This window comes from Filicampus tigris, chromosome 10, assembly GCF_054856515.1.
Source record: "Filicampus tigris isolate MCC_2025a chromosome 10, RoL_Ftig_1.0, whole genome shotgun sequence".
Classification (NCBI taxonomy): domain Eukaryota; kingdom Metazoa; phylum Chordata; class Actinopteri; order Syngnathiformes; family Syngnathidae; genus Filicampus; species Filicampus tigris.
Window position 1 is genome coordinate 2,419,446 of NC_141226.1, and position 25,758 is coordinate 2,445,203.

At 40.9% G+C, this 25,758-nt stretch overlaps 1 protein-coding gene across 1 annotated transcript; it reads right to left on the reverse strand.

Moving 5' to 3' along the window:
• Positions 1–518: 518 nt before the first annotated feature.
• LOC147140382 (cadherin-6-like) lies at positions 519–24,561 on the reverse strand. Its single transcript, XM_086044024.1, has 12 exons — positions 24,439–24,561; positions 21,626–21,924; positions 19,329–19,623; positions 19,119–19,238; positions 14,409–14,582; positions 11,590–11,777; positions 8,772–9,022; positions 7,390–7,526; positions 6,876–6,997; positions 5,457–5,574; positions 4,824–5,075; positions 519–3,271 (listed from the first exon to the last, which is right to left on the reverse strand). Exons 2-12 carry the CDS (start codon positions 21,833–21,835, stop codon positions 2,745–2,747), a joined length of 2,394 nt encoding a protein of 797 aa, XP_085900150.1. The 5' UTR covers positions 21,836–21,924; positions 24,439–24,561; the 3' UTR covers positions 519–2,744.
• Between the last annotated feature and the right edge of the window lie 1,197 nt (positions 24,562–25,758).

Here is a 25,758-nt window from a genome sequence, read left to right on the forward strand (position 1 = left end):
CCGCTTTTTTTCTTGTTTTTCTTATTCAATCAATCAATCATATTTTATTTATATAGCACTTTTCATACATAAAAATGCAACTCAAAGTGCTTATTGCACTGTTTTAACTAGTTATAAGTTATAGTATTAACACATATTTACCAGATTTTAATACTCCCATAGTTCCTGAATAAAGGGACAAAATTTGGCAAAACAGGGCATTTTCTGACACATTTATTGAGAGAAAAAGACAAAAACAACCAGGCAGATTGCTATAATTGTAGTTGAGCTCCTACTACGTATACATGCAGTGCGCTAATTCTACCCCTAGCTGTCAGTAATGACTAAGGCATGGAGTTCAATTGGCGTTATGGTTGGTCAATTACCCGGATGTCTGTCACTCAGGTTTGAATTTTTACTCGTCGAACTGAGTGTGAGCATTTGCAGCATTGAATTTTTAGTGAGGTGCACTTTTTATGAGGAATTAAAAACGCATTTTACAGTCTTAAATTCAGTTTCAAGTTTATTGGGATACAGTTCTTGACAAAAAAAAAATCGAATTCAGATCGAGCAATTCAGATTCAAATTAAACAATAAATATATACAATTTATGTAATTCAAGAATTCAGTTTTCAATTCAAATATTCAGTTTTCAATTCAATAATTCAGTTGTCAATTCGAATATTCAAGTTAAACAATTCAGATTCGGATTCTGGTGGCACAAATGGTGCCTCTCCTCAACCGGCAGGTAAACGAGCTCAGTTGATTAGAAGCACTTGTGGCTCAGGACAAAGTGTGGCAGGGTTTTTATTTTTTGGACCTGAATTTCCCATCTCTGCCCTCTTACCAAATAAACCAGAAAAAAAAGATTAACTTTAGTATTCCCATTTACCTTACAAGCTAAAACAAGACTTTAAAATAATTCCTTCAGTCTTAAGTACACTGCAACCCCGACATACTGTGTGTAAGCGTGTGTGTGTGTGTGTGTGTGTGTGTGTGTGTGTCACTCTCTCTCCCTCTCATCCATTATCCATCCATTATCGATACCGCTTATCCTCACAAGGGTCGCGGGGCGTGCTGGAGCCTATCCCAGTGTCTTTGGGCAGTAGGCGGGGGACAACGTGAATTGGTTGCCAGCCAAACGCAGGGCACACAGAGACAAACATCCGCACTCACAATCACACCTAGGGGCAATTTAGACAGTCCAAACAACTTACCATGCATGTTTTTGGAATGTGGGAGGAAACCGGAGGACCTGGATAAAACCCACGCAGGCACAGGGAGAACATGCAAATTCCACACAGGGAGGCCGGAGCCGGGATCGAACCCACAACCTCTGAACTGTGAGGCGGACGTGCTAGCCAGTCGACCACCGTGCCACCCTTCGAGAAAGCCGTCTCGGAGCTGTTTTTTTGCTTTAATTCATCTGGGAAACCTGTTATCAAATCTGTATGAGATATTTGTCAGCCAAACAGACATGAGAAACATCTTAAAGGGAAAGTCAACCCAAAAATGTTCTTTACAAAAATATGTTCTCTGCAGTCCTACTAGTCGGTAACAGTTGAGCCGTGATTGGTCGTTACCTCAGCCCTGAGCAACTGTGAGTCATTTTCAGTCGATAGAAGTGACAAAATGGCCGCCCCCCGAGATGGCTAAAAATGGGCGGATTTTGCTGCTTAGCCCATTAAAGCCTGGGAACGTACAAGCGCGTTTCTACCGCTAAAGCCGAGAGCGCTGTTGTGTGTTTCTCCCTTTAAAGACGGGAGAGCGAATACATCATTTACTTTTTTTTAATCCAATTCTCGGTCTCTTAGCCAATGAAATGCATCAGAATAGACATGTGACTGTGTTGTGAGTCGTCGGAGGATATCCAGAATTTTTTCGGCACAATTGATCGCGGGAGCTCTGATATAAGTCACGGCAGTGATTAAGATGACACGCGTGCGGACTTTAAAGCCATGAAACCAGCCAAACGTGATATATGGTTAAGATATACAGTATGTTCGTAGACAATGACAATTTCAACGTCTAAGTAAGAGAATACAGCATGGTAATTACCACTCGATTATTTTCTTTATCAAAAATAGTGCTTCACTTGCATCTTCGTTTGTAACAGTAAGATTAATAAAATTGGGCCTGTGTGAAAGCCACGCCTAAACTCTCAAATTCTTTTGGAATTATGTTTCTATCTGCTACAGGGGCTGAGATATTAATTATTTTGTCGGTGTTGAATTTCCGCAAAAATGTCAGGTTTTCAAGGGTGACTCCAATGACGACCGTAGGTTTTAGAGAGATGTCTCACGAGGGGCTTCAGGCTATCATGGGTTAAGTCATATTCCACAAATGCAATATTAATCTGAATGCCATGTTTAGACTCGTGAAGGCGCATATTATTTGCGTGTTTAAAGTGTAAGGCATTTCATTACACGGTTGTTTGGCAGTTAGCCAACAAAGGTAATTTGATACCTAAAAAAGGCACTTGTAAATATTGTAAACATGTTTTTGATTCATCAGAAAGGTGAAGGATGCGTTTGATTATACTGTCCAGGATATGGTGCAGTCACTCCTGTTCCTCCAAACAAAACACTCCCAAAACCTCTGGTGTACACTTGAACAGAATGGATTTACATTCAGCAAGCATCACGTGGAAAAGTAAATGTGTACAAAGTGCAAGCAATATTAAAAAACGTTTTGCATGGCCAGAAAGAAATAAGCATAGTAAAATGATGTTATTGTCGAAATGTTGTTAGGAGGACGTAATAACCTCACTCATACATGTCAGCTAATTTCTTGAACCTGGGCCCCCAATCACTTAGGTAGTAGTAGTCCTGCTCAGCTTCAGACGATTCAGAACCCAGTGAACTCAATGACTCGGCCACTGAACCCGCTCCTTCATCGGCATAGGTGGCCAGCGAATCATACGGTGGCGTAATCGGGTTAGAGTCATTCTCTTGGACTCTTTCATTGATGAATTTGCGTACGCTCTTATTGTCACGTGACACCAAGCTGACAGGTGGCAACACTGGATAGAAGGCATCGGGAGCATGTCCACAGTGTATTGGGTAGCCTGGCATGTCTGTGGGGATGATGTCACGCCTTTGTTGAGCAGATTCGTCCAGAACAACTGTGGCTTCTTGGCGATACAATGCTCCAATGTCAAAGGCCTGAGTGTCCTCTTCACCTCCACCCTCGTCATTGTAGCTCAACACATTGTCACGGATATGTTCCTTGGAGACAATCAAAGGCTCCTTTTTTCTTCGTCGCGTTAATTTCATGAACACAACCATTATCACTGTAAGATAGTGCAGAGATCACATATTTGACAGTCAACAGTCACGTCCACATTCTCAATCTCAAATTGGCTTGTATCATTAACAGTGATGGAATTAACACCGTTATATAAAAAAGGTGTTACTGACATGGGACGTGCGGTGAAAATTCTCCTCTCACTCTGTATGGAAATACTTGGTCCCCTAATCATTTTGATACTTTATGATTAAATTTATCCATCCATTTTCTGAACCGCTTATCCTCACAAGGGTCCAAAAGAAATAAATGCAAAGCATCAATATGTGCTTTGGTATCAATACTCACTATAGTGTTGATTCTATCGATACTTGGATTCATCTGCACAGCCCTAACGGCTGCCCTGTATGTCAATCAAGTGACACATTTCACTAGATGATGAGGGAGTCAACTTTCAGGACAGGAAGGCTGTGCCTCCCTTGCCAGCACTGACCACATGTCCCTGGTGACTTTGTTACTTTTCCCCAGTACAGTCCCCACAACAAGTCGACACAAAAGTGAGTTGTGAGGATTGAGGAAATTATGGACAACAGGAATGGCAAGCCTGGTTAAATTGACATGTGAAGCAGCTTTCTTTAACTGGAAGCATTACTTTTTTCTGTAAGTGAAATTAAAGTAAAATTTGTGCACGATGAATGCACATTATGCCATGGAGAAAAGTGCCTCCCCACATCGAGCAATTAAAATGTGATACAGTACTTTCCTGTAAAGGCCTAGATAGACCAAAAAGACGCTGGCCAACAGTGACAGACGCTTACACCCTGTGGCGTCCGGCCGGCTGTCGGCACGTCACGCTGGAGGAATACACCGCAACGACAGACAGCGACGCTGACCATTAAAGTACCTTCTGCGCATGCATAAGATGTAATACCCTGCCATACCATCGGCGGCGGTAGTCACCATTGTTCTCATGGTTAGAAAACTCCAATCGGAAAGCTGTTGGCCGTGGGCGGATTATAAAAACGTAAACAATGCATTCAGCTATATTCTTCACTCACAATGAACTCCCACGCGAAGTAAACCATCACGTTCTTGACACGGTATTGTGAAATACTTACATTGTCAACCCTCGCTCTTGTACTAGTATGAAGATTAAGGCAGTAGAGGCGTGCTCACTGTTTTTCCGGATTTGTCACTTCACTTGGTGCTCCGAGCGCTGATTTGCTAGCTAACAGCCAATCAGAGTGACCAAGAGGGACAAAAACGGATGGATTTTACTTCTTAACTCATATTCGGCAAACACAACATTAATCAGAATGGAGTGTTTAGACGTTTAGATATTATTGTAAAGATAATTTGGGGGTTTACGCCCCCTCCAGGCATCTTAATTCGGATATTCGGATACAAATCTTTTCACTGATCTAATAAAGTAATGCACAGCATAATTTGGCAGTAATGGAAAGTATGTCACAATGATTGAGAAATAAAACATTTGATTAAACGTTACAGAAAAAAGCAACACATGTTAGTAAAACAGTTACATATAACATTGTAACTCCATCACTGCATTTGACACACTTAATTTTTCCTGCACTTACATAGTAGTATGATGATACACAGCAGGATGGCGATGACTGCTCCGGTGCTTATCCCTGGAGAGCTTATCTGAGCATTAGAGTTACACAGCTTTATGTTGCCTTGAAAATCACAAGTGCAGACCCGCACAGTTAAAGTTTCTGTGCTGCTCTGCATTGGGTAATCACCATCAGTGATCACTACGGGAACCAGGTGGACGCTCTGCTGAAGGCGACTATAGCTGGCCCTTCGTGTCACAATGCTGGCAGTGTTATCTGCGTTTGGAAAATTCAGTTAGATTGTCTGTGTGCATCACCTCCTCTGCACAAAATGGGTCACAAATTTTACATGCAAAATCACAATTCCCCAGTTTGTAACAGTACATCTGTGTATATATTGTGATATTTTTACCACACGAGCTGAAGTTGTAAAGCCTCCTCTACTAATTATTAAGTTATGTCTTTGTTGAAAATATTACCATCAAAACAAAAAATTCACAAAAAACATGATAAAATTGGGCATATACCATGGAAAGAAAGAATCACAAATCAATAAGGAAATGCCAAATGCACAACAAGCAAAGTGTCAAGATTGCTCAGCTCCAAGCTAAACAAGGTTTTGGCAGAGCATGTGAACATGCTGGGAAAAAAAAATACCTCTGTTATCTTGTAAGGAGAAATTACTATAGTTGGTTTCCTCTTGCGCAAGACTGAAGAAAAACTTGTGCCCCATCGATGGCTCATCTGCATCAATAGCACTTATTATTTGAATGTGCTGTTGGAGACACCAACAAATACAAATAAATATTGATTAAGAGCAATGTCTGGATAATTTCCAGTAGCTGACTTGTCTATCCCCTGATTAAAAGTAATTATCCATCCATCCATCCATCCATCCATCCATCATCCATCCATCCCAAGCAGTGTTGATACTGTAACTGCACAAGTCTCACAGAGTTACAGAAATCCTTGGATAGCAGTGATTGCCTCAAAAGGTTGTGCAGCAACAAAAGAAATGGGGGAACCATCTATTTTCTTTCGGCCAGTTTCATGAGAGTGTTTTTTTCTACTAACCCACAAATAAGCAATGCCGGATTTTTATTAGTTTATTTTCAGTAACTGAATTTATTACAGTACTACTTTTGTCAGTCAAGTTATTTCAGTGAACCATTTTTCTTCCTTTAAAGGGAAGTCCCCCCCTTCAAAGTTCTGTGCACCTTCACTAGTCTAAACATAGCTTTCTGATTAATATCGCGTTGAATATGAGTTAAGCAGCAAAATCCACCCATTTTTTTCCATCTCAGGGGGCGGCCATTGTGTCACTTGCTGTTGATTGAAAATGACATCACAGTTACTCAGGGCTAAAGTAACAACCAATCATGGCTCACTTGTTTCCTGAAGCTGATCAACAGCAAGTGACCAAATGGCCGCCCCCTGAGATGACTAAAAACAGGTGGATTTTACGGAAAATACTCAACAGATGTTTACTACATCCCAATTGCAAGTAATATGAACAGCAAACATTGTTAATAGTTGCCCTTTACCTTTGTTGGATCACATTTCTGAATTAATGTGGTACTTGTTTTTAAAAAATAAAATGTAATAAAAAAAAAAAAAAGAAAATACCATAACAGTGTGCTATCATCATGAAGAGAATGTTTCAGATTTGCCCTGTGTCATTTTTCTTTTGATAAAAACTGAATGTGGGTCCCACAGATCCGAACACCATACAAGGTTTATTAACTCCTATTCCACAAATAATAATACTAATCAGAATGCTTAGACTAGTGTTTAGACTATTGGAGGTGCATAGAACATATTCTTGTAAAGAACATATTGGGCTTGACATCCCCTTTAATGGAATGTACAAAACAATCTTGACCGTGCATCTCGCTACCTGTCTGTATAGCTCTTTGTCTTTCACTAAAGCAGAGGTCATAATAATGCTATACCAGACAGATCAGGTTTGCCTGAATAACACCACTTAGTGTAATTTGACTGGGTCATTGCTGTTTTCATAAAAGAACCTGGTTCCCCAAATTACCTTATATTCTTTAAGTGAGAATGTGCATGTACCTGACCTGCCTTGGTCTTCTCACAGACAAAGCTTTCATACAATGTGGCAAAGGTTGGTGCGTTGTCATTCACATCCAGTAGATTGATGTACACGGAAACAGAGCTACTCTGCCGAGGGTTATCTGAAATGAATACACGCAAAAGCTTCATGCAGAGGAAAACACTTGCCTCACGTCTTCTACACATTAATTTCAGTGGGTCTTAGTCATGATGAGAATGATTTGAGAATAATTTGGACTTCAAACACTTCACTATGTTAACCAGCTCTCTATTGTACCACTTACACTAAGCCGAAAAGGAACACCAATACTGTATTTCTTACAATTACCTTGTGTACACCTACCAATTTCATATGGAGTTTCCTAATTTCACAGTACATTTTGATTTAAATGAACTCAAAGTAATGACAAGTTACTCTTGTGATGCAGTTGTTAGGCCATTTTCCAAGGACCCTTCAACAATGCAGAGGAAATTGCATTTCTCCTGCCATACAGGTAATAGTGGAAAGACTTACAGATCTCAGTGGCGATGACGGAAATATTATGCAAGGCAGTCTCCTCTCTATCCAGATTTTTTAGGAGGAATAAAGTTCCGTTTTCTGGATGGACATTGAACAGATGGTCCATGTCTGTCTGGCGATCAACTGAGTACCTGTGAAAACCAATTCCAAAAGAAATTTAACTGTCAAACAATATATGCTGTTCAAACTGCTTTGCTTAAAGGTACAGTGTGTAAAATGCACTTGCCACCTAGTGGTGAACTAATAGAATCCAACGACCTTAGATAGAAGCACGTTGCAAGCCTACCACCCATTTCTTCAGCAGAGGTGCAAGTAAATTGCCATTACAAATGCCTTCTAGTATTCCCTCAAGTGACAAAGTAAGTATATTGCATTTGTTACACATGCTGTAGTCATCCAGCTTTGTATTGAATTAGTTTATTCTAATTGTACCGTATGTTTATTTGATAGATTTTGCGCTATTATGCTAGGTTCAGACCGGCTGAAAACATCGGGTAGCGCCGGTTGTCTCGCTTGCTTTTGTTCCCCATGTAATCACACAGGGATTGCTTCATGCGGAGGAGGGGATCCTCTGATAGACGAAAAATAAGTTTGAACATCGCTAGTCAATCTGATGATCGGTGGTTGTTTTATTACTTTGACTACTGCTAAATGCTATCATGGTTGACAGTTCAAGAGCTGTAACTAAGTCGAATACACTCACCATTATGTAACATTTTTTGCTTGGTCTCAGCAGCTATTGTTAGCTGGCTATGTTGTTTACATTGCGGCGGTCCGGTCCGACATTGTAACGTTGAAAATACACCACCAGAAATGCTTTGGGTGTACTGGCGTGAGGGTTTGCTTCGCATGGGAGTTCATCGTGAGCAAAAAATATAGTGGAACGTAAAAAACTTTCCGATTGGCTTTTTCTAACCCTAATAGTGACTACCGCTGCTGATAGTATGGAGGCGTATTGCATCTCATGCATGCGCAGAAGATACTTAATGGTCAGTGTCTCTCATTGCGGTGTATTTTTCCACAGGAGGTAAGCGTCGGTCATAGTTGGCCAACATCGGATTGGTCTATCCAGGCCTAATGACGACGAACTGACAAGCCGACATCCATCCATAATAGGGCGCACCGCATTACAAAGAGCATTGTTAATTTATGAGAAAATTTAAGCATTTTAAGTGCGCCTTGTGATCCGAAAAATATGGTAATTAATTAGTGATTACTCGACCTGCGATTAAATATAAAAATGTATGTTGATGTTATAGAACTTTTTTTTGTGCATATTATTGAAATAGAGGGTTTTTAAAATTAATGAACATTGAAAAAAAATCCACACATTGTCACTTTAAGCAATTTTAGCATCAAAGACTGCTCGGTCTTACTTGACTGGACTGTGAGCTGCATCAGGATCCATGGCACTGACCAAGCCCATGACCATGCCCACTGCAGCATCTTCTTTAATCTCCATAAGATAACTGTGTTTGTCAAACACTGGTGGCTCATCCACGTCCTCCACGGCAATCTGAATAGTGGCCATGTCTTTGGAGTTTGTGAATGTGAAGCGAGGGTCTTTCTGGGTGTTTTGGACTTGGATCTCTGCTGTGTAGGACTGTTTTTTCTCATAATTCAAAGTCTGCAGAAATAATACAAAATGAACAAGACTTTCTTTATATTTGTAGTGTTGCTGTCCCATTTCCTTCATTATGCCTACAGTATATACCGGTATGTTGTGGTCAGCCCCCTCTGTTACATTGGCTCATTGCTATTCACTTATATTTTCTGCTCGTGTCCTGTTCAGTTTTCCTTTGTTTTCCAAGTGTATCGTAGCGTCTCCAAAGACACGACGTCAGACATAACCTAGTTATTATTTCCCTTTTTATCATTCCAACATGGCTACTGTGGGCCGTAGTTGACGCCAGCTACGGTGCAACAACAGTTCCGTCATAAGTACACATGGATCTCTCGTCCTCACTCCTCTCTCTCACACACCGCTCCCATCCAGGGAGTCACGTGATGCATTCAGGAAACTCGGAAATAACACAACTTAGCAAAACACAAATGTCACCAGAACACAGATAACCCAATTCGTTACAGTATGTTATTTGTCTCAAAAACGTGTATCATGTCTTCTTGTTCAGTCAAAGTTTTTAACTTCTTTCCTCAGACCTTGTGCAATTTCAGTGATCAGGATTCACCTTCCTCAGAGCCGTTTGACAGCCCTTGACGTGTCACGAGGCAGCCAGCATGCATGGACGGTTGCCTGCTAACACGCCTTCTGCCAGCAACACCAAAACTGCACAATATCTGTATTTTATTTGTGTGTGAACATTTATATAATTGTAGTTGTAAATTGTAAAATGATTGTGATCTCGAAATATTAAAATAATATATATATTGTCGGTAGCACGGTGGTCGACTGGTTAGCACGTCCGCCTCACAGTTTAGAGGTCGCGGGTCCGACCCCGGGCTCCGGCCTCCGGCCTCCCTGTGTGGAGTTTGCATGTTCTCCCCGTGCCTGCGTGGGTTTTCTCCAGGTACTCCGGTTTCCTCCCACATTCCAAAAACATGCATGGTAAGTTGATTGGACACTCTAAATTGCCCCTAGGTGTGATTGTGAGTGTGGATGTTTGTTTGTCTCTGTGTGCCCTGTGATCGTCTGGCAACCAATTCAGGGTGTCCCCCGCCTCCTGCCCGAAGACAGCTGGGATAGGCTCCAGCACGCCCACGACCCTTGTGAGGATAAGTGGTATCGATAATGGATGGATATATTGTCGCTGTCGGCTAAAAACCATGGAAGTCCAAATGTGTTCAAATTCATTTTTACCCGCAAATCGATTCCAATGGTCTGTCCCTACTTCGTCTGTAATTTTTATGCAATTCTAGCCAATTTAAAGTGGAAAAAATTGCAAACACTCAAATAAACCGCAACTTATATGTGTGTGTTTCGGAGGTGTGTGCGACATAATGACGTGTCCTCCGTCTGTGGAATGCAGAAACCGTGCGGCGCAATGGCTGCCCCTATTTACCGTCGAGAAGTGTTTTGTTTTCCTTTTTTTGTTTTTTAGACAATCCATCCATCCATCCATTATCTGTACCGCTTCTCCTCACAAGGGTCGCGGGGCGTGCTGGAGCCTATCCCAGCTGTCTTTGGGCAGTAGGCGGGGGACACCCTGAACTGGTTGCCAGCCAATCGCAGGGCACACAGAGACAAACATCCGCACTCACAATCACACCTAGGGGCAATTTAGAGTATCCAATCAACTTACCATGCATGTTTTTGGAATGTGGGAGGAAACCGGAGTGCCCGGAGAAAACCCACGCAGGCACGGGGAGAACATGCAAACTCCACACAGGGAGGCCGGAGCCGGGATCGAACCCACGACCTCTGAACTGTGAGGCGGACGTGCTAACCAGTCGACCACCGTGCCGCTTTTTTTAGACAATAACAAGTGAAAATAGTAAGGTTTGCTGGATTATGTTGGCTTGTTTGTTTAAAATGGATCGATGAGATGCTTTGTTGCAAAAAGGCCCCCCTCAATCGCGAGGTAAGTCCATTTCATTTTATTATGCACTTTATACGCCGTTAGCAACGAATAGACTAACATCTTCATTTCAGATGTCAAAAAGTGTTTGCGGCTCCCAGTGTTTTCTTTTCCGTGGAAACAGGGTCGAGATGGCTCTTTGAGTGTTAAAGGTTGCCGACACCTGGTCAAGAGTATGGGGGGGAAACAGGCCAGTACACCAAAATGGTGGCAGCAAATACAGGAGCATAGGTGGTAATTTACAGGGTGGCAGCTGCCGCTTTTTTCAAGTCTTGCATAGAATAATTAAACAACCCAAACCTTTACACGACATGACACAAACTCTTTTTCTGTGCCTCATTTATCTAACCCCTGAGTTACAAAGTACGGCCACACAGATTGAACAAAGAAAGTCTGTGAAACTACACGTTAACCGCTTATACTATTTCAATAATGAAAATAAAAGTGCGTTTCAGACCACACCTGCAATAAGTGAAATCCGTGATATAGAAATACCCTATTTAAATACACCTTAAGCATGTTTTTTTTTCTCCACATTTACGGCACTTAAATTGTTATGGTCTTTAAACACACTTATCAAACATTTAAATACAGAGCATTGTTCCTTTTTAAATGAACACATAAATAACATTTTTGTGCAAGTCTTGTTTTTTCTTACCTTGCTGACAGTTATAACACCCTCCTGGGTTTCTTTATTGGTGAATATGTCAAACATGTCCAGGGCATCTCCACTAATGATTGTGAAATACATCTCTGCATTAATTCCGATGTCTCTGTCTGTGGCTTTAATCCTCCCAACTTCAGTACCAAGTGTGGACAACTCAAGAATTCTGAACTGGAATATACCTAAAAAAATAAAAATACACCTACCTGAGATTTTTAAAGGTCATTTTCAAAATATCAGCATGAATAATAATCATTTTGGCATTTTTGAAGTTACTATTTATTTTTCGTCTACTTCATTTAGAAACTAACGTTATGATCACATTAGACCAGGTAATACAAGGCAACTTTATTAACATAGCACATTTCCAACACGAGGTAATGCTTCACATTACTAAAAGTATATTTAAATCATTTACAACAAATTATGATCATAAACGAACAACAGAGTGTGTTCAATTTACAGTATCATGACTAACCAACTAAGCTAGGTTAAATAATATAAACATTTGGGTCCTTCATTTTTGCCACCAAAACCATGCAAAGCGTGATTCTTCACAACTTTATCTGAAGGCACACTACCTAGAGTTTGAAAACTCAGTGTCATGTGAGGAGCGGGATTTGGACCGGGATTTGGACCCATAAACAGACATGATACGGAAGTTGAAGTCTTTATCAACGAAAATACAAAGTAACTACAGAGAATGGGACAGGAGGAATTCAGACTGGAAGAAAGTTTGTATCCTTACTGGAAGAAAATTTGACGTACTGACAACTTGTCTGTACTTGACATATTAAAGACATATCTTATTCCTTGTCTTGTGTTGGGTTCAGATTGACCCCAGAATTGACTTGAAAAACGGGTCGTTTTCGACCTCAATACAAGACGAGGAATATAAGGACCATAGCAACTGCATACCAACTGATACATCAAGGAACAACCAGTCACAACAGCAAACGAATGAGGTCAAAAATCCAGAAGTCCAAAACAACTTGCGCCGCTGGATCACGGTCGGAGGGCAGCCGCAGGGCTTGCATCGCCGGAGCAAGGTCGTTGGCAAAGTTTTCTCATCAAACTTACTTCCTAATGAGCGCACTTGTTCCAATCAACTGGGGGTGTTCACCAGCCAGCGTGCACACTATAATGTGTGCTGGCTTGCAGAGCTGGGCAATTTACTATAAATTTGCGGTCTGTTTATTGCCTTCCGCCATCCGTTTATCCACCATCTTGTCCAGCCGGATAAAATAGTAAACGCATATAGGCCGGTCCGACTATCATTTAACGGGCTTCCGTTAGTGTTTCCGACTACCAACTTTGACAAACTGAAAAAATAAATAAGTAATATAGTAAAAAGTAAATAAGTGCATTCATCCACTAGGATTGTACTTTTGGCTAAAATGCACCGTGGGATTCTCGTTAAGGTAAGCCAATTTTAGGATAAAAATAAAAACTTTAATCACTGGGCGATATTTGAGAGCAGCAAGTGCCGACAACACGCAGACAGCAACGAAGACTACAGAAGAATGCTCGCGGGGGTGTGATAATTATGGATGTCCGACACGGGTCAAAAGTATGGTTCCACTTCATAAAAAATAAAAAAATAAGCTGCTCAGTGCAACACGTAAAAAATTAATCTCGGGCAAAGGAGTTTGCATGTCTAATATGATTAAACACCTTTTTAGGGTAGAATTCTGTTCTGTTCTGAAATATCTTCCTAACTGTCGAGACGTCCTACCAATCCTTAGTGTGCTTGCGCACGCATGCTCACAACGGCGATAGTGAGGTGAGTTCGCCAGAAGGTACTTTAACCCATTAAGCCCGGGAGTGCATAACCGCCTTTCTACCACTAGAGCCGGGAGCGCTGTTGCGTCTTTCTCCCTTTCAAACCTGGGGAGCGGATACGTCACTGTCCTTTTTTAATGCAATCCTCCGTCTCTTAGCCAACTTAATGCATTAGAATATACACGTGACGGTGTCACGAGACCGCGGATGATGTCATGGAATTTTTTCGAGCCGTAGGCTAATGGCGAACGCCGTCGATCCCCGGGAGCTCTGATTAAAGTAAGTAACGGCAGTGATATATAGACAACGTGCACGACCAGTGGAACCAGTCGAACGTGATATGATATGGTTTGTAGACAATTACGATATTGACGTCTTTGCAACAGAATAGAGGATGGTAATAACCATGCGATTTTCTAAAAATTAAAACACGTTATTTTTACATCTTCGATTGAAACAGTAAATAATAAATTCCGCCTGTGTGAAATTCTGCCTGTGTGAAGCCCTAAACAGTAGAAAGGTTCATGAAAAAAATATTTGACGACCACCAAAAGTATTTACCTGTTTGCTAATTCTTGTCCGATATCCTTAACATGATCAGTGTCTTTACATAAATGATAATTATTATTAATGGGTATCAATAATTGTTAACAAATAATTGTTAACAATTATTGACAAATAATTGTTAACAATTATTGATACTCATTAATAATAACATGTAATAACATTTGTAAAGCTAAATTGAGCACATGTTATTGTTATTAGTGTTATTCAGAAGTGTGTATCAAACCGGTAGCCCTTCACATTAATCAGTGCCAAAGTAGCTCACAGTTTCAAAAAGGTTGATGACCCCTGCTCTATATTGTGAAAAGCTGTGAATTGTTAATTGTTGTTTGTCAATTTATGCACCCTGCCTCTCACCCAAAGTCACCTGGGATAGGCTTCAGCTCACTCGTAACCCTGAACAGGATAAGTAGTAAAACTAATAACAACAACAACAACAAAACCTACATGGATGATGATGGTCTTACTATGAGTGAAGTGTGGGGGGTTGTCGTTGACATCAGTGAGGGTGATGTTAACTACTGTGGTCCCGGTGAGTCCTCCCCTATGTCCAGCCATGTCTTTGGCCTCTATTACTACTTGATAGTGCTCCCTCTGCTCACGGTCCATGTCGCCTGGACCCAAAGCGGTCCTGATCACACCTAGGCAAAAATGCTTTTGTTAAATCCAGCAAAGATTTTTTCATTCATAACTTTGTCTTTCATCTATCACAATTGTACTAAAAATCAATAGAGTCAACAGCTGCATTTGCATGAGTGGATGAAAAATGTACTTGGGCTGTCTAATATTTTATGGGCAAAATGCGACCATTTAGAGGCATCTGTAACCCTGATACTGTTTATGAATTTTTCGATGATCTCCATGTTGAAGTGTTTTCTGTTCAACTTTTTGAAATCAAATCAGAAGATAACACAGAAAAAATCCTGTCCTGTCCCAGTCCTGGACCACAATGAATAAGAAAAAAATCCTGTCCGGTCACGTTCCCAATGAAAATGACTTCCAACCCTGTCCTGCTCCCGTTCAGAATGTCTCCCACTCCTGTACCCCTCCCATTTTGGAGGTCAGCTACATAAAAAGAAAAAGAAAAATAACTTAAGTTACATTTTACTAATTTATTGAACAGTGTGTTGAGCCTTTCTCCTCATGGACTCTCACTATTTCGTGCAACATGGAGTGGAGAACAAACTGGAAAATTTGAAATCTTGCTGCCGTCTGCTCCCGTGATTAAAATTGACTCCCATCCCATTGGAATCCCACGGGATTCCAGACAAAATGTTAAACTCTAGTTGGGACCCAAAAGTGGGTCGTGGGTCGTGAGTTTTGGGTGGGTTGCGGAACGCTAGTAAAAACAATGATGTATGTACAGTGAGTACGGAAAGTATTCAGACTCCTTGAAATTGTTCACTTTCTGTGTCATTACAGCCATTTACCAAAATCAAAAAAGTTCATTTTATTTCTCATTAATGTACACTCGGCACCTTATCCTGACAGAACAAATGAGAAATGTAGATTTTTTTTGCAAATGTATTAAAAAAGAAAAACTTAAATATCATATGGTCATAAGTATTCACACCGTTTGCAAAAAAACCCCATCCATCCATTATCTATACTGCTTGAACTTACAAGGGTCGCGGGCGTGCTGGTGCCTATCCCAGCTGTCTTCGGGCAGTAGGCGGGGCACACCCTGAATTGGTTGCCAGACAATCGCAGGGCACACAGAGACAAACAAACATCCAAACTCACAATCTCAGCTAGGGGCAATTTAGAGTGTCCAATCAACTTACCATGCATGTTTTGGGAATGTGAGAGGAAACCGGAGTTCCCGGAGATAACCCAAGCAGGCACGGGTAGAACATGCAAACCCCACTCAGGGAGGCCGGATCAAACCTACGACCTCTGAACTGTGAGGCGGACGTGCTAACCAGTCGACCACAGTGCCGCCCTTTGCAAAAAACATTCATATTTAATTCACATGCTGTCCATTTCTTCTGATCTTCCTTGAAATGGTGCTGCTCCTTTATTGGAGTCCAGCTGTGTTTAATTAAAGTGATTGGACTTGATTAGGAAAGGTCTACATAAGACCTTACAGCTCAGAGTGCGTGTCAGAGAACATGAGAATCATGAGGTTGAAGGAACTGTCCAAGGTTATCAGAGACAGATATTGTGGCAAGGCACAGATCTGGCCAAGGTTACAAAAGAATTTCTGCAGCACCCAAGGTTCCTAAGAGCACAGTGGCCGCCATAATCCTCAAATGGAAGAAGTTTTAGAAGACCACAACTAGACCTGGCTATCCAGCCAAACTGAGCAATCGTGGGAGAAGAGCCTTCTGGGAGAGATAAAGAAGAACCCAAAGATCACTGTGGCTGATCTCCAGAGATGCAGTAGGGAGATGGCAGAAAGTTCCACAAAGTCAACTATCATTGCAGCTCTCCACCAGTTGGGGCTTTATGGCAGAGTGACCCAACGGAAGCCTCGCCTACATAGAGTTTGCCGAAAAACACATGAAGGATTTCCAGACTGAGAAATAAGATTCTCTGGTCTAATGAGACCAAGATTGAACTCTTTGGTGTTAATTCTAAGCGGTATGTCTGGAGAAAATCAGGCACTGCTCATCACATGCAATCAAATACAATCCCTACAGTGAAACATGGTGGTGGGAGCATTATATTGTGGGGTGTTTTTCAGCTGTAGGGACAGGACGACTGGTGGTGGAGCCAGGGTTTTAATTTGCAATTTTTGCTCCAATGTTCTTTTCCCCCACATTTTCACCGGTACCTGAACGCACCTTAGCGCATGGTTTGGTTTCAATTATCCAAACCCCAATCAGCTAGGTGCTATATAAGGCATATATATATGCCTTGGCTTCACTCTCTTTGTTTGGGTGAGAGAGAAGTCAAGGATCAGTAGCTGCAGGGCAGTTCATTTACTTCAACTGTTCTAACTATACCTGATTATCTGATATTTAAATTGCTGTTTTACAAGCTTTATGACCAGTTGTTTTCCCTTGCTGTTTATGTGAACTGTCCCAAAAACTACTAAACTGGTGAGTTTGAAGTTTTCGCTTGTTAGCATTAGCTTTGATGCTAATTTATGCTAATGTGTGCTCCTGTTACTGTTTTCTGTCGATTTAATTTCTTTGCTATAATGTTAATGCTGGACTTGGCGTGCTAACATCTCAAACTATGACCCTATGCTTTTCAATGAGAATCTTGATAGTCAATGTGAAAATCGTTAATTGCTAATGCTAGCCTATTGTTAACATCTTGTTAGCTTAAGTTTGAATTTGACTTTTGGTGGGGTTTTTTGGTCCATGCAGGCCAGGCGCCTTGCTTGGGACCCTCAATCAGTCTACCTTCTAACCTGAGCCATGGTCTGGTAACAGGCTCTGTAGCCAGTACCTCCTTCTTCCACCTGCTCACATTAAGCTCTGCCACCAATTCAAACTTCTGGACATGTGGCCGTTTGAACATAATTCAAATTAACCAAAAGGACATCTGCGTGTCTAGGAGCCATTGGCCATGGACTCTTGGGTTGGAAGAACACCCATTTTGATTTCAAGATCTGTTGTATCTTTGGGTTGGTTTGACTGTGAACCGATACCAACTGCAGTTTTGTAAATATTTTAATTTATTTTCTGTTTCTTCGTTTTCAATAAATTTCCATTTAAAAATCTAAATTGGTTTTGTCCAAATATAGGATCTTTTCATACAGCCCACTCAAATACATTTTTAGTTGTAATTCTATATTGATGGTGTCAACTAAACACTCGCTACAGTTGCAATTGAAGGAAAGATGAATGCGGCCACGTACAGACATTCTGGAGGAAAAACTCTTCCAGAGTGCTTAGGACCTCAGACTGGGCAGAAGGTTCACCTTTCAACAGGGCAATGATGTTTAAGCAAGCAGCTCAAATATCAAAGGAGTGGCTTCAGAACGACCTTGTGACCGTTCTTGACCCGGGCCCAGCCAGAGCCCTGATCTAAACCCGATTGAGCATCTCTGAAGAGACCTGAAAATGGCTGTCCACCAACGTTCACCATCCAACCAGAGAGAACTTGAGAGGGTCTGCAAGGAATGGCAGGGGGTCCCCAAATCCAGGTGTGAAAAACTTGTTGCATCAGACTCATGGCTGTACTGGCTCACAAGGGTGATTCTACTCATAAAATGTGTCAGGGTCTGAATACTTATGACCATTTTACAAAAAAAAAAAAATTCTACATTTTTTAGTTTTGTCAAGATGGGGTGCTGAGTGTACATGACAAAGTGAACTTTTTTGATTTTGGCAAATGGCTGCAATGACAGTGAACATTTTCAAGGGGTCTGGATACTTTCCGTACCCACTGTGTATGCGATGTATTAAAAGTTCAGAACGGTACTGAGGCTTAATTTCTCACAGAACATACAATATTGGGTAAGCATCGGGAAATACTCACTTGTGCTTTCGTCACTAGCTTGTCTGTAAACAAATACAGTACAGCTCAGCCTTTGGCTATCAGACGTCATAGCTATCAGCATGCTTTTGGCGGTGTGTAAAATTCATTTGAAACTGCATTTCGAAAAGTAATGTATTTTCAGAGGCTATATTTAAAAAAAGCTTTTGTTCTCTTAAAAAAATGGGTTGCGACTTTGCAACAATAGGAAGATGTGGGTCCAAGGGTGACAACAGTTGAGAACCAGTCCTACAGAATGACTGGTGGTTTTTGTTTTATGTGCAATAGTCGCATTGGCTGACTGGTTAACACATCCGTGTCACAGTTCATAGGTTGTGGGTTCACATCCTGGCTCCGACCTTCCTGTGTGTAGTCGGCATGTTCTCCCCGTTTCTGCATGGGTTTTTTGCAGGTACTCCTGTTTCCTCCCACATTCCAAAAACATACATGGTAAGTTAACTTGAGACTTTAAATTGTCCATAGGCATGAATGTGAGTGTGAATCGTTTGTCTACATCTGCACTACAGTTGGCTGGTGACCACTTCAGCGTGTACCCTGCCTCTCACCCCAAATTAAGCTGAGATAGGCTCCAGCACACCCGCGACCTTAGTGATGAACTCTACAGAGAACTAAGGGGTAAATGTGGATACGTAGTTGATTTAATCTTAAATTTCTGTACTCCATATAGTGTATGGAGAAGATATCAGTTTGATATCTGTCCTCCTGTTGCTCCAATAAATACAAACCTGTATTTGGGTCAACAGAAAAGTATGGGTGTCCTTGTTTGATACTGTACACCAGTTTAGCACTATTCCCATACATGTTGTCATCTGCATCTGTAGCTGTCACACAGATGACTGATGTGCCTAAAACATATTCAGAGGCACATGTTAATATAACAGGAAAAGATTCATGGATATAATGCCAATTGATACACAGATAAAACCACTACTTACCAATATCAGACCACTCAGGTACACTGCCAGTATACAATTCCTTGCTGAACTGAGGCTCATTGTCATTGACATCATGGAGTTTGACAGTAAACTCCATCTCTGGTTCTAACACTTTGCCTGTGATTTTATTGACAACTGTTGCTCTGAGGATATAAAACGCCTTCTCTTCCCGATCCAGGCGGCGCGTGGCATGCAGGTCGCCGTTAGTCTCATCAATAACAAAGATGCTGCCTGCTCCCTCACCAGAGAGAACATACCTGGCAAGGCCATTTCTACTGTCTCGGTCTGACTGGAGCTACAGTGCATACAAAAGCAGAATTGGCCATTGTTTCAGTACTTCTATATTTCCGATTTTACCACCACAATCATTAGACACATGCAATCTTGGCCGATACTAGCCTAAAAGAGGAAATCAACCCAAAGAAATTATCTTCCAGAATATGTTCTATGAAGGCCCACTAGTTGAAATACGGCGTTCTGTTTAATTTTGCGTTTGTGGAATATAAGTTAAGCAGCAAAATGCACCCACTTTTAGCCATCTCAAGGGGCAGCCATTTTGTCATTTCTGTCAACTGAAGATAACATCGACGTTGCTCAGGGCTCAGATAATGACCAACCACGGCTGATCTGTTTTCTGAAGCTGAGCCCTAATTGGTCATTATCTGAGCCCTGAGCAACATATGTCATCTTCAGTCCACAGAAGTGACAAAATGGCCACCCCGTGAGCTAGCTAAAAACGGGTGGATTTCTCATATCACAACTGCAATATTAATCAGAATTCCGTGTTTAGACTAGTGGTCCTGCATAGAACATATCCTGGAAAAAAATGTGCTTGGGTTGACTTCCACCTTAATAAATCCAAGCTAATTTCCAAATCCCCCAAAAAGTAAAACCTTTCAAGTACAAAAAAAAATCCTTCATGTACAAAAAAATATCCATCCAAGGACAAAATCAGAACAACCCTAAATTTAAAAAAATGCTCCCAGCAGACCCACTAGTTGAAACACGGCATTAAGATTAATATTGTGTTTGTGGAATATGAGTGAAGCAGCAAAATGTAGCCATCTCAGGAGGCGGCCAATTTGTCACTTCTGTCACCTGCAAATGACATCACAACTGCTCAAGGCTCAGGTAACAACCAATCACGGCTCAGCTTCATAAAACAGGTCAGCCGTAATTGGTCGTTACCTGAGCCCTGAGCAGTTGTGATGTCATTTTCAGTCGACAGAAGTGACAAAATGTCCGCCCCCAGAGATGGCTGAAAACGGGTGGATTAATTATTATTCCACAAACACAATATTTATCAGAATGCCTTGTTTCAACTAGTGGGCTTGCATAGTACTATGCTTGAAAAAAATATGTTTTGGTTGACTACCTCTGTAAATTGATTCAACAGCGCCACCTGCTGTTGTGGAGTGCAAGTTTACTGGAATTTGCTTGTGGATCTGCAAGGTGGAAAATTAGTGCCTAAAGTCATGTGACAGTGGTAAGATTGTGCCAATAGTCACGTGACAGTTTTCCGTATTTAGAATTACTTTTCTTGTGGGTGAATGATTTTTTTTTTTGTACTTGAAAGCTTTTAGATTGTACTTGAAATGATTTTGGGAGGGCAGATGTTTCTTTATGTGTGTGTTGAAAGCATGCTGTCTCTGAAGCAGGATTTATTTGTTTGATAGGTACATTTCTTATGTGCAAAACAAAATACAATGCGCACACGGAGTTTGTTTGTGAATTGTTGGGTGTGAGTAAATCATTTTTTGTGTGTTTGTGAGATTTTGGCATGATTTTAACTCCATTAATGACCCACAGGACAAACATTTGACAAACAAAAACAGCATTGGCTATGTCATTTTATTATGGAAGGGGGTAAGAGTTTTCACCAGGTACTCTGCCTTTCCAAAAATAGCGCAATTAGTCAGTGTTAGTGGTGAGTGAAAATGGGACATTGTGATTTCCTAAGAATGTTATAAAGGGGATTTGAAAATGTAAACACCTGAAGAGATTTATAGAAATTAACAGTTGTATATTTATATTTATGTTTCCTACAATCTCAAATAATTGATGATAATAATTGGGAAATCATGAAAATGATGTCTTCACAGTGCTGAATATCAACATTAATTATTAATAAAAACACACAATTTAAAGTACAAAATATAATTTGATAAAAAATGTTTTATTTCAGATGTGTGAAAATAGTAGCCTTGTGCATTAATCAGTACCCAAGAGGTACATTGGCTCCTCTGAGTTTCAAAGAGTTTGGGGACCCCTGCAATAAACCAAAATGTATTTCTTACCTTTCCAACGTACTGGTAGTCACTGCCTGTGTACTCCTCTTGCAGGAAAAACTGATTCCACAGCCAGCCTCGCCTAACTCTCTTGGGTAGCTTCTTTTCCGGGATTCCCTTAGAAGCTTCTTCCTCTGCTAAATCTGCCCTCACTCCATTCAAAGCATCCAGATGAAGGCCAAGACTTAGCCATAGAAAGCCCATTAAGATAGTTCTCATTTTTTATTTATTTTGATTTTAGGTGATATGTTTCCAAGCGGCATCACTTTGAATGGTGAGCTGGGTCTAACAGGAAAATCACGTTTTCACTGGAAAAAGAAACAGAGAAACAGGGATGGCTTTGAGGAAATAATCAAAATGGATGAAACTTAAAGTAGAAGTCAACCCAAACATATTTTTTTCAAGAATATGTTTTATGCAAGCCCACTAGTTGAAACAAGGCATTCTGATACATATTGCAGTTGTTATAGCCATCTATGGGGGCAGCTATTTTGTCACTTCTGTAAATGACTGCTCAGGGCTCAGGTAACAACCAATCACAGCTGACCTGTTTTCTGAAGCTGAGCCGTGATTGGTCGTTACCTGAGCCCTCAGCAGTTGTGATGTCATTTTCAGTCGACAGAAGTGACAAAATGGCCAACCATAAATGTGTTTGGGTTGATTTCCCCTTTAAATGAATCCAGTGCTAAAACGAATACCTTTTTTGGTTGTGGATTTAAAATATGCAATATTTGACCTCTTCATTTAACCCATCATGGTGCAAGATACAGTGATTACAGCTTGTAGAGAGCAGCATATATTATTTATTTACTGTACAAAAAAAGAAAAAAAGAACAACACAGACTGAGCACAATCGCCAAAACTGTTGGCCCAACTCATCTTCAAATTGTCTCGTCAACTAGAACATCTCCACACATGACTCAAATTTGTAGTTTGATCCATCTGTATTACTGCACTCCTGGACACCACTGACTTTCTGTACTTCTGTGTTTATGTCCTCCTCTCTTTCCCCTTAAATGCGACTGATAGTCCTTGACATGACATGAAGAAACTGATTTGCTCAAGTCTGGCACAGCATGAAAAGTATGTTTGTCAGAAATTGCAAGCAGACCTGCACGAGTGGTTGATGTAAAGTTGGCCAAGTGGGCACTTACATGGGCCACAGGAACCCTGTTGATGTGGAAAAGGGCCTGTGTTCCACCCCAGTCATTCCTGTACGTATGACCCCCGCCCCACCACCCATATCTGTGCCGTCGTGGGTTCGATCCCGGCCTTCCTGTGTGGAGTTCGCATGTTTTGCCCGTGCCTGCGTGGGTTTTCTCCGGGTACTCCGGTTTCCTCCCACATTCCAAAAACATGCATGGTAAATTGATTGGACACTCTAAATTGCCCCTAGGTGTGATTGTTAGTGTGTGTGTTTGTTTGTCTATGTGTGCCCTGCAATTGGCTGGCAACCAGTTCGGGGTGTCCCCAGCCTGCTGCCTGATGACTGCTGGGATAGGCTCCAGCACGCCCGCGACCCTTGTGAGGACAAGCGGTATAGTTAATAGATGGATGGATATAATATATCCCCGCTGAAAAATCACCTGCAACGTGCAGAGTAAAAAAAAAAAAAGGAGTAAGAGTAAAAAAACGAACAAAGTCTCACAGCTCGTAACCATAAAGGAGGGTGTAAACGTAGATCGACCGATAAATTGAGAGCTCCTACACCAGACAAAAGTCCAGATCACTGCCCAAGTTGCATCGATCTGCCCATTCTTCCCTCACTGGTGAACAAGACCCAAAGATGCTCAAACTCCTCCACTTGGGGCAGAATCTCATCCTGAACTTGGCTGACTTGACATCTTCAACCGACTGAAGGTGTTAGATTTGGAGGTGCTGATCCTTCAAACCGCTTCTCAAAACGGCCGTGAAACACTCCAGTGAGATTTGGAGATTGTGGCTGGATGAAGCCAAAAAACCCACATGAGCCATAAAAGTAGCGTTGCAATATGAGGCCAAAAAACTGTACCCCCTCAATGCCTCGGCTGTGCCAAGAAATTCTGTTCATAAAGCTTATGGACAAAATCAGTGATAAACGGCAACACTCCTAGAAATAAATCTGAATTAACTGCCGACAATGTGGACTAGGGCTGCTCGATTGTGATAAAATATTAACCACAATTATTTTGGTAATAATTAAAATCACGATTATTCAAACGATAACTTATTATTTTGGTACAAAACAAGAAAATATTTAAACGTAAAAAAATATAAAGACATACATTTTTTTTCAAACATGAATTATGTAATTTGGACCAAACAAAATTGATCAAATTAGTTATTATAAAATAAAAAAAAAGGTACAAATCTATAAATTTAAGTATGATTTTATTGAGTAAACAAACATAATCCATTTGATATAAATGCATATTAATAATTCTTTTTTAACGAGTATGCCAATTTTGTAATCGTGAAGTGTAATAATCGTAATTGTAATGGAATTTCGATTAATTGGATAGCCCTAATGTGGACCAAACACGAGGCTACAGGCTTCCACATTTATTCCAATTCCATTGTTACCTGTCAAAAACAATTTTTTTACAAACAGCATACTAATAAATAAGTACAACTGAAACAAATAAAAACCAGAGAATACAGCAGACGTTTATAAAATAGACAATGAGTACTGTAAACGACTAGAAAAGGGTTCCATGCATTTTTTGTTGTTTATTAATAAATATAATATTTTTTCAAATTCCAGCAATAAAACATGTGGCATTTATATGAAACATGCTATCAAATGAATACAAATTAGTTGCACTTAGCCAATAGGCACTTACCGAGGTGAGCATAGTTTATCCTGAAGCAGACCTTTGAAACACACACGGCACTTCCAGCACCTTGTCTCACATTAGCCTCATTTCCTACATTCATACTCTCCCTCATGTCACACGCTTCACCAAATCTCTCACACCTCACTCCCCACCCCAACCGTGCGCGCGCACGCATACACACACACACACACACGCACACACACACACACACACACACACACACACACACTTTTTTTGGGGATTTGCCCATAAAATGCCCATAAAATCCAAAATATTGGGGCAATTATTTTAATATTTTCAGATATTGATGTGGGCATGGGTGAAGATGTGCACATGAAATTTGGTGGTATGGACTATATGCATGCACCATTTTCCACATGGGCTATGGCGGCGTGCTAACTACCGGTCAGAGGTGGATGAATCCAGGTCCAGAAAGTAAAAACCCTGGCACAGTTTGGCTTTAGCCACAGGGGCTTCTACTCAACCGGCAGATAAACGAGCTCAGTTGATTAGAAGCACCTGTGGCTAAAGCCAAACTGTGGTAGGGTTTTTACTTTCTGGAATTGGATTATCCACCTCTCCTACCGGTGTTCTCCCAAAATGTCCTACCTGTGCAATCTTTCCTACCCGAGGTTAATTTGACAGCCTGTTCCACCAAAATGCCGCACCCTAACCCTAGCCCGCATGCACACTGGGCATTGGTAGGACATCTGGATGGGTGGGAAGGAATTTCAGAACACCGGTCGTAAGTTTAACGCATAGCAATAGTATCAAACTCTTTAAAATGTACTTGCAATCTGCTGAAATTACGTCAAGTTACCAGAAATGACATATTACCTTATTATTTGCTCTAGTTATCCAAATATCACAGAAGCAATCAAAGCATCATATCTCATTTAATGCAGGGCGTGTGAACATAGACTTACCCGGCCTATTTTGACAACCCAACTTTGTTTAGAGGGCAAAAAAACAACCACAAAATAGAATACAAAGTCTTTATTGACACGATCTACAGTGCAGATGCAACAAATTAGAGCTTTTGAAAACATAAAAGACAACCAGTAATAAAATACAAAGTAATAACAATGAAAAATATATCATCGCTGTCTTGTGAAAAACATGTACCCTATTTTCCGGACTATAAGTCGCAGTTTTTGCACCGATACTTTCTGGAATAGAATGTCATGGACAAAATGCTGAAAACAGTCCAAAACGTGTTAGCACGATGCAAACAAATCACTAAATGATTTTTTGTTGTGAAAAATGGTGGAAACGAACAAATTAAGACAAAAGTTAGCAGAGCAGTTGTAACAGGCTACCGACTCA